We start from the raw sequence: 13,874 nt of genomic DNA on the forward strand, positions 1-13,874 counted from the left end.
TTGTGTATCTTGATATTCAACTTTGCTTTTGCTGTGTCAGTTGAAAAATAATTGTTTTGCTCAGTCATTGACATCAGTTTTTTGATCACGTAGTTTTATATAATATTTCTGGGACCAAAAAAATTAAAGTACTGTCCCTTTTTATATAGAACAGAATTCCGTTTGAAGCTGAAAAGATAGTGTAAATGAAGATGTGTGGGTTTTTTTTTTTTTTTAAACCTTTCAGGCTGCTGGTAAAGTAGCTTCTAGGTCACTTTTTTCCCCTTTGTGTTTCTCTCTCGACTAAATAGCATAGCATGTGATATGTTTAAAATACTTCATTCTCTGCTTCACAGTTCTAATAACAACACTACACTGTAGGTAGGAGTAAGCTGAATTGTACATTTTAATTACTTGGTCTAATCTAAAGGGACTTTTTGTACTTTCCTCAAATGAAGCTTACATAAAAGGATAGATTGACCGTATTTCATGTCTTTGAAAATATACAGAATTGTGAAGTAAGTTCTCTGCTTACACTAGAAAAATAAGGTGCTTACAGGTTGCCATTTAACTGGAGAATATTTGAGAAACAATTTAGTCTCTTTTTTTGACATACATTTTGTCACATCACTCCAGTTTACTTTCTTGAGAAAAAGTCCGTTTTTGTTACAGTGCTTACATTATACTGTTTGGTCATTGAAAACAAAACAGCTCATGGTCAAGTCATGTGATATAGTAACTAACATAATATAGTAGTCATTTTGCTTCAAGGAAGTTAATTAGCCAAATTCCTGCTCTTTGTTGACTACCTTTGTGGGCTTCTGTCTTACTCTATATGATCATTACGACCAGTGTCTTACAGTGAAGCACATACAATAGAGCACTTGTTAACCCGCCTCGAAATGCACTGGTGAAAAGTAGTGCTTGCTAGCTGTTCAGAGATCTTATGATCCATGTGCTAGGACTCACTGAGCTATTTGTAAAATAAGTACTTTGTCTGAGTTAATACGGTGAGTTCTTGGCCTAGCAGTATCCAGGCTTCTCCTCTACTGAAAGTGTTATCTTGTCTCTCTCCCTGGAGTCAGAGGAGGTGCAGTATTTGGGACAGCCTGAGACGTTACATTGTAAAACAGCTTGCTTTATGTTCCTAAAGCTCTCTTGTTCTATGTTAAAGCTACTAATCATTTCAATGTAAGTTTTAAATAAACATATTTCTTTAGAGCTGGTTTGTACTGTATTTTTTTTTCCTTTTTAATTATACACTGTTAACTATAAGTGCCTTCTTCCTTTCCTCCTGTTCCCTCGTTCATCCAATCCTGACTCCCTTAAGTTGAACACTTTTTAGTACTCTTACAAATTTAAACACTGCATTTATTTAAAAAAAGAATTAATTCTTATTGCTTAGACTTTTTATTAGCTAAATGAAGAGGCTCATACAGGTAGGGTACTTGTCGAAGCGGAATACTTTACTTCATCTCGCAGTGCTAATCCTGTGAAGTTGTCCCGTCTAGCTGCATATTCCCCAACATTGGCCAGCCCTGGTACCACACAGCAGCTCAGAGCACTGCGGTATATGCTCATGTCATGAGCATCATACCACTCATCAGTCTTCTCATCGTAGCACTCAACATTAAAGGTGGTAGTAAAGCCATTAAAGCCACCCACCACAAACAAGAGGTCGTCCACCACCTCAATGCCAAAATTGCTACGAGGATTAAACATAGTGGGAATCGTGCGCCAAGTATTAGCCACTGGGCTGTAGGCTTCTGCACTCCTGAGTCGATTGGCTCCATCAAAACCGCCTACCTGTAGTTTACAAAAGAAATGCTGTTAGCCATTGCTTCTGTTTACTGAGAAGGGCCTAGTTGGGGAGGATCAGTGGTTTTGTACCTCCCCCTTCTGCTATGTACCATTAAAAAAAAAAAAAAGGTTTTCAAATGCTTGCCTATGTTAGGGTAAACCTATTTGCAAATATAAAATCTAGGGGTTAATCATTTGTGTTGTGGTACTAGAGGAACTTACAGCATATACGTGTTCTCCATAAGCAATTACACCTATGCCACTCCTCCTGCTCCTCATGGGCGCTATGACTGTCCACTGATTACTCTCACTGTTGTACACTTCTGCTGTAAACAGGCATTCGTTCCCATTAAACCCACCACATATGTAGACCTGTGTGAAGAGAGTATGAAGGGTATGAAAATTGTCACCTCTGGGGTGTAGAGAGAAAGGAAGTGTGTATGCTGTAGGGAACACTTCATTTAATGCCATTCTGTACAATCTGGATTTTTCCCCTCATGTTTGCATGCATTGCTTTTTGATTAATAAGTAATAATAATGCCACTTAGTCATTTAAAGAAGGGGTCAATACTGCAAAATGAGTACAGCCACCCCAAAAAACAGAATAACCATCATTTCCAGGCTTGGTCTTTGCTTCCAATCTTCCCCTCCCACGCTGGTCTTTACCTTTCCATACAGCGTTGTGGCACTTGCATCACTCCTCTGTTCGTGCATGGGGGCAATGAGTGTCCATTGATTGGTCTCTGGCTCATAGCGTTCAGCAGTATTGAGACGCACATAGCCATCAAATCCTCCCATGGCATAAATAAAATTGCTGAGGACAGTCACACTGACATAGCAGCGTCTAGAGTGCATTGGGGCTACCTGGTGCCAAGTTTTCTTGACTGGGTCAAAACGCTTAACGCTATTGAAGTAGTCTACACTATCGAACCCCCCAATGATATAAACGTAGCCTTTCAAATAGGCTGCCCCGTGGTAGGCACGAGGACTCTCTTCCTCACAAGTGACGTTCACCCATCTGTCTGCCCGAGCATCATATGCCTCAATGGCATTGGTGGGGCTCCCACCACTCCAGCCACCAATTGCAAATAGGATGGCATAGGGCAGGCGAGGCCTGGTGAGTGGGTTGGTGAAGTCAGAATTAGAGGGTCCATTCATGTTTAGGTCATACATGGCCTTTAGGGCATTAATGATGACTGGCTTGCATTCCTCACTGTCTTTCACATAGTCGTTCATCTTAACATTGTTCATGAAGTACTCAGCATGCATTAGAGCCAGGCGAACCTAAGAAGGAAATACAGAAAGTCATTCAGATGAGATGAGGATGCCTGGAAAAGCCATATCCTTAACCCTGGTTTTACGGTCTGCCTTTGAACTGCTCTAGGATTATATTTTGTTTTGTCTTGAAATTTATAACTCAGTTTAAATACTTGTTTTGGGGAGGTGCTATACATATACATGCTAAGAATGAACTAGAAGGCCCATTCCTCTGCCACTGGGGAGTACTATAAGACCAGAAAAAGCTGTGGTGATTATTTAGTAATTGAATGTCTCTGTCTCTATTTGTACAATAACATTGAACACCAACTGGCTACTACTGGGAAACCCTGGTGGCATAGTGGTTAAGAGCTACAGCTGCTAACCAAAGGTCAGCAGTTCGAATCTACCAGGTGTTCCTTGGAAACCGAATGGGGCAGTTCTGCTCTGTCCTATGGGGCCACTATGAGTCAGAATTGACTCCATGGCAACAGGTTTGGGTTTTTTTGGTTTTGTCTACAATTGTATGCAATACTCATGGTTTATTTAGCTTTTGAACATTTTTTTACTTGAACTTCTAACTTGGGTTTGGGGAAACTCATAGAATGGAAAAAGGGTGAAAGGAAGATCCAATAAAAAATTTTGAAGGCCTTGCCCTCTCCTTCCCCCACTACCAGGGAGGATTTTGCTCAAAGAGTATAACTAGAGGAGAAGGAGGTAGCAATGGAAAGGGAAAAGTGAAATGCACAATTCGGAGAATAGTAGGAAATAACCGTCCATCTAAGTGCATGGAGATACAGCCCTGGAATCTGTCGTACATCTGAATGTGGCCCTTAGGGCAATCCTTCTGGGCTAAAATGAATCAAGAGTGAGCAATTAAGCATCCACAAAAAAGCAACTAAACTTGACCTTGGGAAGCAAAACTGAAATATGCTGCTTCCTATTTTGGGGGTCATGAGAAATCCACTTTAAAATGGCCTCAAACACAGCATCTTCCTGTTTGACGTTGAGCTCGTCTTTCTCAATGATATCCTTAAGTTCAGTGACTGAGAGCTCTAAGAATTCTGCTGAGACTTTCACCATCTCCTCGAAGTTGTGCAGTATGAACATGTAGGCCTTCTGCCTCAGCTCAGGGCAGTAGTAGTAGTCTGTGAACTTGCAGATGCCGATACAGTTATCCAAACACAGCTCTGACTTGAGGAACTCACAGCAACCCCTGACAATACCCATGATGTTAAATTGGTCTGCAGCAGCCAGCAGCTTCTCCACGTTGTCTGGTGTGATAGGGACGGTCCGGGTGTATGCATATTCAATAATTAGCTTCATCATGTCGGGAGAAATGCCAGGAATGTTGTATACCTTCTTTTCAGTGTTGTTCCAGCCACTTGTAAACAAAGCTCTGAAAGAAAAAAAAGAAACTAGCAGCCACAGAAACATTTCTCTCCAGTTTGCCATTTTCTCCCCTACCTTTTCTCGTTAAGGGAGGTTTGGGCGTTTTTGAAATAGCATGTGGGGAGTGTGTTGGAAATCAATTGACCTGAAGAAGAGAGGGGAAGACTATGTGCTTTATACATAAACAGTGGCAAGGGGAGAATTCTTCAAAGAACCTTGACTCCAGTTACTCTTACCTTATCCTCATGATAAACCCAGTGCCGTCGAGTCAATTCTGACTCATAGCGACCCGATAGGACAGAGTAGAACTGTCCCACAGAGTTTCCAAGGAGCGCCTGGTGGATTTGATCTGCCGACCCTTTGGTTAGCAGCTGTAGCACTTAACCACTACGCCACCAGAGTTTTCTATCCTCGTGGTAACTAGGTCTTTTTCTCATTTTGTGACTGGAGAAACTGAGGTCTAGAGCTGGGACTAGGACCCAGGTCTATTCTTCTGTACCAACCCATTGCCCACCAAATTCCTCCTTGCTGAAGGAAACTAAACTTGAGCGATACATTTGTTTAATAAGTGTTATGCATCACATCCAGAATCTGATGACTTCTCACCTCTACTGCTACGTCCTCGGTCCCAGCCACCAACATCTCTTGCTCAGACTATTTAGAGTCTCCTCACCTCTACTGCTACGTCCTCGGTCCCAGCCACCTCCATCTCTTGCTCAGACTATTTAGAGTAATGTCCTAACTGATCTCCATGCTTCTGTCCTTGATACCTCCGGGGTTTGTAGTCCATCCCAGCAGCCAGTCTCATTCTTATAAAAGGTTACGTTACTCTTCCACTTAAAAGCTTCCACTGACTTCCCTTTTCACTCAGAGTAAAATTAAAAGCACCTACCAGGGACTACAAAAGTCCCCGGAGATCTGCACCACTAACCCTCACCTCACAGACCGTACTTCCTTCCACTTTTCCCCTCACTGACTCTGCTCCAACCCTTTGGCCTGTTTTCTGCTTCTTGAACACACCACAGGCACTTCCATCTTTGGTCCTTTGTACTTTCTGTTCCCTCTGCCTGGAAGGGTCTGCCAAATCTCTGTAATTCTCACTCCCTCATTCCCTTGACGAAACCCTGGTGGCGTAGTGGTTAAGTGCTACGGCTGCTAACCAAATGGTCGGCAGTTCAAATCTGTCAGGCTCACCTTGGAAACTATGGGGCAGTTCTACTCTGTCCTATAGGGTCACTATGAGTCGGAATCAACTTGACGGCAACGGGTTTGGTTTGGTTTTGGTTTCATTCCCTTGAATTCTTGGTTCAAATGTCATACTGTCAGCAAGGGGGTGAAAACTACTTACCACTCCCTATGTTCCTTTTCTTGTTTTTTTTTCCTAGCACTCATGATGATCTGGGGGCCTGCTGGCGCAGTGGTTATGCATTTGGCTGCTAACCAAAAGAATGGCAGTTCGAATCCACCAGCTGCTCCTTGGAAACGCTATGGGGCAGTTCTACTCTGTCCTATAGAATCACTATAGGGTCACTATGAGCTGGAATCAACTCAATGGCAACGGGTTGGTTTTGGTTTTTATGATGATTGGACACATATTTTACTTAATATTTAATGCCTATTTCCCCTGCTAGAATGCAAGCAGGAATTTCTATCTATTCGTTGCTTTATTTCTAATACCCAGAGCAGCGCTTGTCCACAAAATAGGCACTTAATAAATAATATTAAATGAATAACGAATACCATTCCACAACTATTTATTGAACTCCTACTATGTACCTAGGCACTTTCCTAGGTGCTGAACAAGACAAAAGTCCCTGCCCTAGTATATTTTGCTTCATTTTTCCAAGAGGTTAAAGGGAATATCGGCTTAGAGATCAAGTTCTTCCTCTAGAACAGGGGTCTACAAACCTCTATATAGCCTGTGAGCCAAATCTGGCCCACCTCTTGTTCTTCCACCACCCATGAGCTAAGAATGGTTTTTACATTTTTAAACGGTCAAAAAAAAAAATCAAAATATTTTGACATGTAAAAATTGCATGAAATTCTAAGTCCAGTGTCTTTAAATAGTTTTATTGGAATGCAGCCATGCCTATTAGTATTATCTATGGCTTCTTTAAGGAGCCCTGGTGCCACAATGGTTAAATGCATGATGCTAAGCAAAAGGTTGGCGGTTCAAATCCACCCAGCGTCTCCAAGGGAAGGCAACCTGCTTGCATAAAGATTACAGCCTAGGAAACCCTATGGGGCAGTTCTACTCTGTCACATGGGGTCACTATGATTCGGCATCAACTCTATGTAACTGACAATGACAACATGGCTGTTTTTGCACTACAAAGATTGAGGTGAGTGGTTGCAACAGAGACCTTATGGCCTGCAAAGCTGAAAAGATTTACTGTCTGGCCCTTTTACAGACCCTGTTCCAGAGTCAAGATGAATGAAAATTATTAGCAACAGGTATGACACATTTATCATATCTTCATTAGAATTGATTACTCAGATATTTTCAGCTCGTGAATAAAATAGTCCTTCCACTTCCTGAGTTACAATTATTTTGGTCAAAACTCCCTTTTTCTTCTGATAAATATTTCCTTGATTGTTTCCTCTCATCTCACTTTTTATCCCCCAATCCTTGTTAATTTATCACCCTTTCTGAAGTAGTCTTTCCTGGGATAGGGACATAAGGGGTGGCTGAAGTAGCAAATTCATCTGAGTGTAAGTAGGAAATCTAGTACAGGTGTCCAGCCTTCCCAAAAACGAGACATATTTGGGTGGAAATTAAAGAGAAAAGGACCACCAATCGGTGGTTGAAATCCAGTTGAGAATCAGAGCGAAGAGGCTTTAGCACTAGTTATGCCTCTTCAGAAGGCAAAGGAGCCCAGAGCTTTGATAATGTCCCTGAACTTATGATGGGACGGGAAACAACATGAATCAAAATGTCCGTCTCAAAATGAGCCCAATTTCCCCTTAGGCTGCGTTCAGCAACCCTGTTATACCTAAAGTAGGAACTGCAGCTACAGAGGATGTTCTTGTGGGCATTGAACTCAAAACCATTGACCTTGATGACCACGTCGCAGAGCTTGCCCTCTAGCCTAAGCTCATTGAAGATCTCACAGGTCATCGCACTCATCTTCCTCTCCATGTGAGGCTGGTGGAAACGTGTGGAGGCCGCCGTGCTCTCCATCTCCATGGCACCCTGGGATCAGCGGAGAGAGGCTGCTCTCCAAGGGTGTCGGGGAGGGTTGCGGGTGGCCCCTTTAGCCAGCTGTCGCTCCTTTTCCCTACTACATCTTTCAAATAGGACCCATCGGGCAGTCCAAGTTCCAGAATCCTGGGCCCGCAGTGAGATCACTCTCAGGATTGTTCTCTAAGATTCTGGAACTCCCCCTGTCCCTGCCCTCTTCCCTTTCCCCTCCCCCACCACACCTCTCAGGCTGAAGACCACCCAGCATCTCCTCCCATGTCCTTGAACCCAGCGGAGAACTGTGAGCACCAACATCACATAAGAGCTTTTTTATTCATTCCAGTTCCTGTCACTCACTTCACACGGTGCCCAGTATCCTTGTAGCATCCATCTCATCCATCTAGCCTGGAGAGCTCCACACCTGGCTCCCCAGATGCTGAGTTCAAGGAAATCCAAGCTGGAGGAAGCAGAAGGGAAAAGCTGATTAAGCTTCATCCTGGCCCGGTTGTCCAGGGTCTTCCTGCCCCCTGGATATGTGTTAGCCACTCCTTTTCTTCTCTGGTGAGGAGTGGGCCCGGTAAAAGAACCACCTTCTGGGTGTTTAACAGATTCACTTTACCCAGAAGCCAGAAATTCACTTTATGGCTCTTTAATGTCCCTTCCCAGGCTGTGGAGTTTTTTTGCAATGCAACCTTTAAGCCTTGAATTGGTCACTATTTTTTTGGCTTCATAACCATTTTTTTTTAATGTACAAAAAGTTTAAATTTTTTTTTTTTATTGTGCTTTAGGTGAAAGTTTACAGCCCAAGTTAATTTCTCATATAAAAACTTACACACATATTGTTATGTGACCCCAGTCGCAATCCCTATAATGTGACAGCACATTCCCCCTTTCCACCCTGGATTTCCCATGTCCATTCACCCAGCTCCTGTCCCTTTCTGCCTTCTCATCTCACCTCCGGAGAGGAGCTGTCCATTCAGTCTTGTGTATCTACTTCAAATAAGAAGCACACTCTTCTTGAGTATTATGTTTTATAGTGCAGTTTAATTTTTGAAGAGTTGGCTTCAGGAATGGTTTTAGTTCTGGGTTAACAGAGAGTCCAGGGGCCATGTCTTCTAGGGTTCCTCTAGTTTCAGTCAGACCATTAAGTCTGGTGTTTTCACTAGAATTTGAGTTCTGCACCCTAATTTTCTCCTGCTCCATCAAGCACTCTCTGTTGTGTTCCCTGTCAGGGTGGTCACTGATGGTAAAAAAAGGTAGCCGGGCATTATTTCACTCTTCTGGTCTCTCGCTGATGGAGTCTCTGGTTTATGTGGTCCTTTTGTCTCTGGGGCTAATATTTTTTTTGTGTCTTTGGTGTTCTTCATACTCCTTTGCTCCAGGTGAGTTGGGACCAATTGATGCATCTTGATGGCCGCACGTGAGCTTTTAAGACCTCAGAGGCCATTCCCAAAGTGGAAAGCAGAACATCTTCTTAGTTAACTTTGTTATGCCAATTGACCTGAATGTCCTCGAAACCCTGATTCCCATACCCCTGCCCCTGCTACTCTGTCCCTCATAGTGTTCAGTTGTGTTCAGGAAAGTTTTTAGCTTTTGATTTAGTATAGTTGTGCTGACTTCCCCATATTGTGTGTTGTCCTTCCTTTCAACTAAGATGATTCTTGTCTACTATCTAGTTAGTGAATTTCCCTCTCCCTCCCTCCTCACCCTCATAACCATCAAAGAATGTTTTCTTCTGTGTTTAAACTTTTTTTTGATTTCTTATAATAGTGGTCTTATAAAATATTTGTCCTTTTGTGACTGGCTAATTTCACTCAGCATAATGCCTTCTAGATTCATCCATGTTGTGAAATGTTTCACAGATTCTTCATTGTCCTTTATTGTTGCATAGTATACCATTCCCCCATGTGTCTGTCATTTTGTCGTACTGTGGGGGCTTGCACGTTGCTGTGATGCTGGAAGCTATGCCACCGATATTCAGATACCAGCAGAGTTTCCCATGGAGGACAGGTTTCAGCCGAGCTTCCAGACTTAGACAGACTACGAAGAAGGACCCAGCAGTCTACTTCTGAAAAGCATTAGCCAGTGAAAACCTTATGAATAGCAGAGGAACTTTGTCTGATATAGTGCTGAAAGATGAGCCCCCCAGGTTGGAAGGCACTCAAAAGATGACTGGGGAAGAGCTGCCTCCTCAAAGTAGAGTCGACTTTAATGATGTGGATGGAGTAAAGCTTTTGGGACCTTCATTTGCTGATGTGGCATGACTCAAAATGAGAAGAATCAGCTGCAAACATCCATTAATAATTGGAACCTGGAATGTATGAAGTATGAATCTAGGAAAATTGGAAATAGTCAAAAATGAAATGGAATGCATAAACATCGATATCCTAGGCATTAGTCAGCTGAAATGGACTGGTATTGGCCATTTTGAATCGGATAATCATATAGTCTACTATGCTGGGAATGACAACTCGAAGAGAAATGGTGTTGCATTCATCGTCAAAAAGAACGTTTCAAGATCTATCCTGAAGTACAACGCTGTCAGTGATAGGATAATATCCATACGCCTACAAGGAAGACCAGTTAATACGACTATTATTCAAATTTACGCACCAACCACTAGGGCCAAAGATGAAGAAATAGAAGATTTTTATCAGCTGCTGCAGTCTGAAATTGATCGAACATGCAGTCCAGATGCATTGATAATTACTGGTGATTGGAATGCAAAAGTTGGAAACAAAGAAGAAAGATCAGTAGTTGGAAAATATGGCCTTGGTGATAGAAACAATGCTGGAGATCGAATGATAGAATTTTGCAAGACCAACGACTTCTTCATTGCAAATACCTTCTTTCACCAACATAAACGGTGACTATACACATGGACCTCCCCAGATGGAACACACAGAAATCAAATTGACTACATCTGTGGAAAGAGACGATGGAAAAGCTCAATATCATCAGTCAGAACAAGGCCAGGGGCCGACTGTGGAACAGACCATCAACTGCTCACATGCAAGTTCAAGCTGAAACTGAAGAAAATCAGAGCAAGTCCACGAGAGCAAAAATATGACCTTGAGTATATCCCACCTGAATTTAGAGACCATCTGAAGAATAGATTTGATGCATTGAACACTAGTGACCGAAGGCCAGACGAGTTGTGGAGTGACATCAAGGACATCATCCATGAAGAAAGCAAGAGGTCACTGAAAAGACAGGAAAGAAAGAAAAGACCAAGATGGATGTCAGAGGAGACTCTGAAATTCACTCTTGAGCGTCAAGCAGCTAAAGCAAAAGGAAGAGTTCATGAAGTAAAAGAACTGAACAGAAGATTTCAAAGGGCCTCTCGAGAAAACAAAGTAAAGTATTATAATGACATGCGCAAAGAGCTGGAGATGGAAAACCAAAAGGGAAGAACACGCTTGGCGTTTCTCAAGCTGAAAGAACTGAAGAAAAAATTCAAGCTTCGAGTTGCAATAGTGAATGATTCCATGGGGAAAATATTAAATGACGTAGGAAGCATTAAAAGAAGATGGAAGGAATACACAGAGTCATTATACCAAAAAGAATTAGTTGATATTCAGCCATTTCAAGAGGTGGCATATGATCAGGAACCGATGGTACTGAAGGAAGAAGTCCAAGCCGCTCTGAAGGCATTGGCGAAAAACAAGGCTCCAGGAATTGATGGAATATCAATTGAGATGTTTCAGCAAACAGATGCAGCACTGGACGTGCTCACTCGTCTATGCCAAGAAATATGGAAGACAGCTTCCTGGCCAACTGACTGGAAGAGATCCATATTCATGCCTATTCCCAAGAAAGGTGATCCAACCAAATGTGGAAATTATAGAACAGTATCATTAATATCACATGCAAGCAAAATTTTGCTGAAGATCATTCAAAAATGGCTGCAGCAGTGTATCGACAGGGAACTGCCAGAAATTCAGGCCGGTTTCAGAACAGGACGTGGAACCGGGGATATCATTGCTGATGTCAGATGGATCCTGGCTGAAAGCAGAGAATACCAGAAGCATGTTTACCTGTGTTTTATTGACTATGCAAAGGCATTCGACTGTGTGGATCATAACAAACTATGGATAACACTGCTAAGAATGGGAATTCCAGAACCCTTAGTTGTGCTCATGAGGAACATTTACATAGTTGTTCGGACAGAACAAGGGGATACTGATTGGTTTAAAGTCAGGAAAGGTGTGCATCAGGGTTGTATTCGTTCACCATACCTATTCAATCTGTATTCTGAGCAAATAATACGAGAAGCTGGACTACGTGAAGAAGAACGGGGCATCAGGATTGGAGGAAGACTCATTAACAACCTGCGTTATGCAGATGACACAACGTTGCCTGCTGAAAGTGAAGAGGACTTGAAGCACTAACTAATGAAGATCAAAGACCACAGCCTTCAGTATGGGCTGCACCTCAACATAAGGAAAACAAAAATCCTCACAACTGGACCAATGAACAACATCATGATAAACGGAGAAAAGACTGAAGTTGTCAAGGATTTCATTTTACTTGGATCCACGATCAACAGCCTTGGAAGCAGCCGTCAAGAAATCAAAAGACACATTGCATTGGGTAAATCTGCTGCAAAGGACCTCTTTAAAGTGTTGAAGAGCAAAGATGTCACTCTGAAGACTAAGGTGTGCCTGACCCAAGCCATGGTATTTTCAATTGCCTCATATGCATGTGAAAGCTGGACAATGAATAAGGAAGACCAAAGAAGAATTGATGCCTTTGAATTGTGGTGTTGGTGAAGAATATTGAATAGACCGTGGACTGCCAAAAGAACGAACAAATCTGTCTTGGAAGAAGTGTGGAATGCTCCTTAGAGGCAAGGATGGCGAGACTGTGTCTTAATACTTCGGACATGTTGTCAGGAGGGATCAGTCCCTGGAGAAGGACATCACGCTTGGCAGAGTACAGGGTCAGCAGAAAAAGGAAGACCCTCAACGAGGTGAATTGACACAGTGGCTACAACAATGAGCTGAAGCACAACAATGGTTGTAAGGATGGCTCAGGACAGGGCAGTGTTTCGTTCTGTTGTGCATAGGGTCGATATGAGTTGGAACCAAATTGATGGCACCTAACAACAACAACAACAGCATACCATTGTGTGAATATACCATAATTTGTTTATCCATTCATCTGTTGATGGGCACCTAGATTGTTTCCCTTTTTTCCTATTGTGAACAGTGCTGCAATGAACATGGGTGTGCATATATCTATTCATGTGAAGGCTCTTATTTCTCTAGGATATATTCCAAGGAGTGGATTGCTGGATTCTATGGTACTTCTATTTCTAGCATTTTAAAGAAGCACCAAATGGATTTCCAAAGTGGTTGTACCATTTTACATTCCCACCAGCAGTGTATAAGTTTTCCAGTCTCTCCACAACGTCTCCAACACTTATTATATTGTGTTGTTTGGATTAATGCTAGCCTTGTTGGAGTGAGATGATATCTCATTGTAGTTTTGATTTGCATTTCTCAAATGGCTAATGATCATGAGCATTTCCTCGTGTATCTGTCAGCCATCTGAATGTCTTCTTTGTGGAAGTGCCTGTTCATAACCTTTGCCCATTCTTTAATTGGGTTATTTGTCTTTTTGATGTTGAGGTTTTACAGTATTTTCTAGATTTTAGAGATTGGACTCTGATCAGATATGTCGTAGCCGACAATTTTTTTCCCAGTTTGTAGGTTGTATTTTTACTCTTTTGGTGAAGTCTTTTGATAAGCATGAGTGTTTGATTTTTAGGAGCTTCCAGTTATCTAGTTTTTCTTCTGGCGTTTGTGCTTTGTTGGTTATATTTTGTATTCTATTTATGCCATGTATTAGGGCTCCCAGCGTTGTCCCTATTTTTTTTCCATGACCTTTATCATTTTAAATTTTATATTTACGTCTTTGGTCCATTTTGAGTTAGTTTTTGTGCATGGTGTGAGGCATGGGTCTTGTTTCATTTTTTTGCAGATGGATATCCCATCATGCCAGCATCATTTGTTAAAGACTGTCTTTTCCCCATTTAACAGACTTTGGGCCTTTGTCAAATATCAGCCAGTCATGCGTCGATGAATTTACGTCTGGATTCTCAATTCTGTGTTCTGCTGGCCTATGTATCTGTTGTTGTACCAGTACCAGGCTGTTTTGACTACTGTCGCTGTGTAATAGGTTCTAAAACCAGGTAGTGTGAAGCCTCCCACTTTGTTCTTCTTCTTCAGTAATGCTTTACTTATCCGGGGCCTCTTTCCAT

General features: G+C 42.1%; 1 protein-coding gene across 3 annotated transcripts; it reads right to left on the reverse strand.

Annotated features, from left to right (window-relative positions):
- Window positions 1–171: 171 nt before the first annotated feature.
- Window positions 172–5,773, reverse strand: KLHL10 (kelch like family member 10). 3 transcript variants are annotated; one of them, XM_064271087.1, is made up of 5 exons: window positions 5,102–5,773; window positions 3,946–4,435; window positions 2,446–3,063; window positions 2,002–2,151; window positions 172–1,785 (listed from the first exon to the last, which is right to left on the reverse strand). In XM_064271087.1, exons 2-5 carry the CDS (start codon window positions 4,363–4,365, stop codon window positions 1,411–1,413), a joined length of 1,563 nt encoding a protein of 520 aa, XP_064127157.1. In that variant the 5' UTR covers window positions 4,366–4,435; window positions 5,102–5,773; the 3' UTR covers window positions 172–1,410. The 3 variants fall into 3 exon arrangements, with proteins under 3 accessions (XP_064127157.1, XP_064127156.1, XP_023409459.2); XM_064271086.1 differs by having other exon boundaries at window positions 5,035–5,773; XM_023553691.2 differs by having other exon boundaries at window positions 3,946–5,773.
- Between the last annotated feature and the right edge of the window lie 8,101 nt (window positions 5,774–13,874).

The sequence above is a fragment of the Loxodonta africana genome, chromosome 18 (assembly GCF_030014295.1).
Source record: "Loxodonta africana isolate mLoxAfr1 chromosome 18, mLoxAfr1.hap2, whole genome shotgun sequence".
NCBI classification, from domain to species: domain Eukaryota; kingdom Metazoa; phylum Chordata; class Mammalia; order Proboscidea; family Elephantidae; genus Loxodonta; species Loxodonta africana.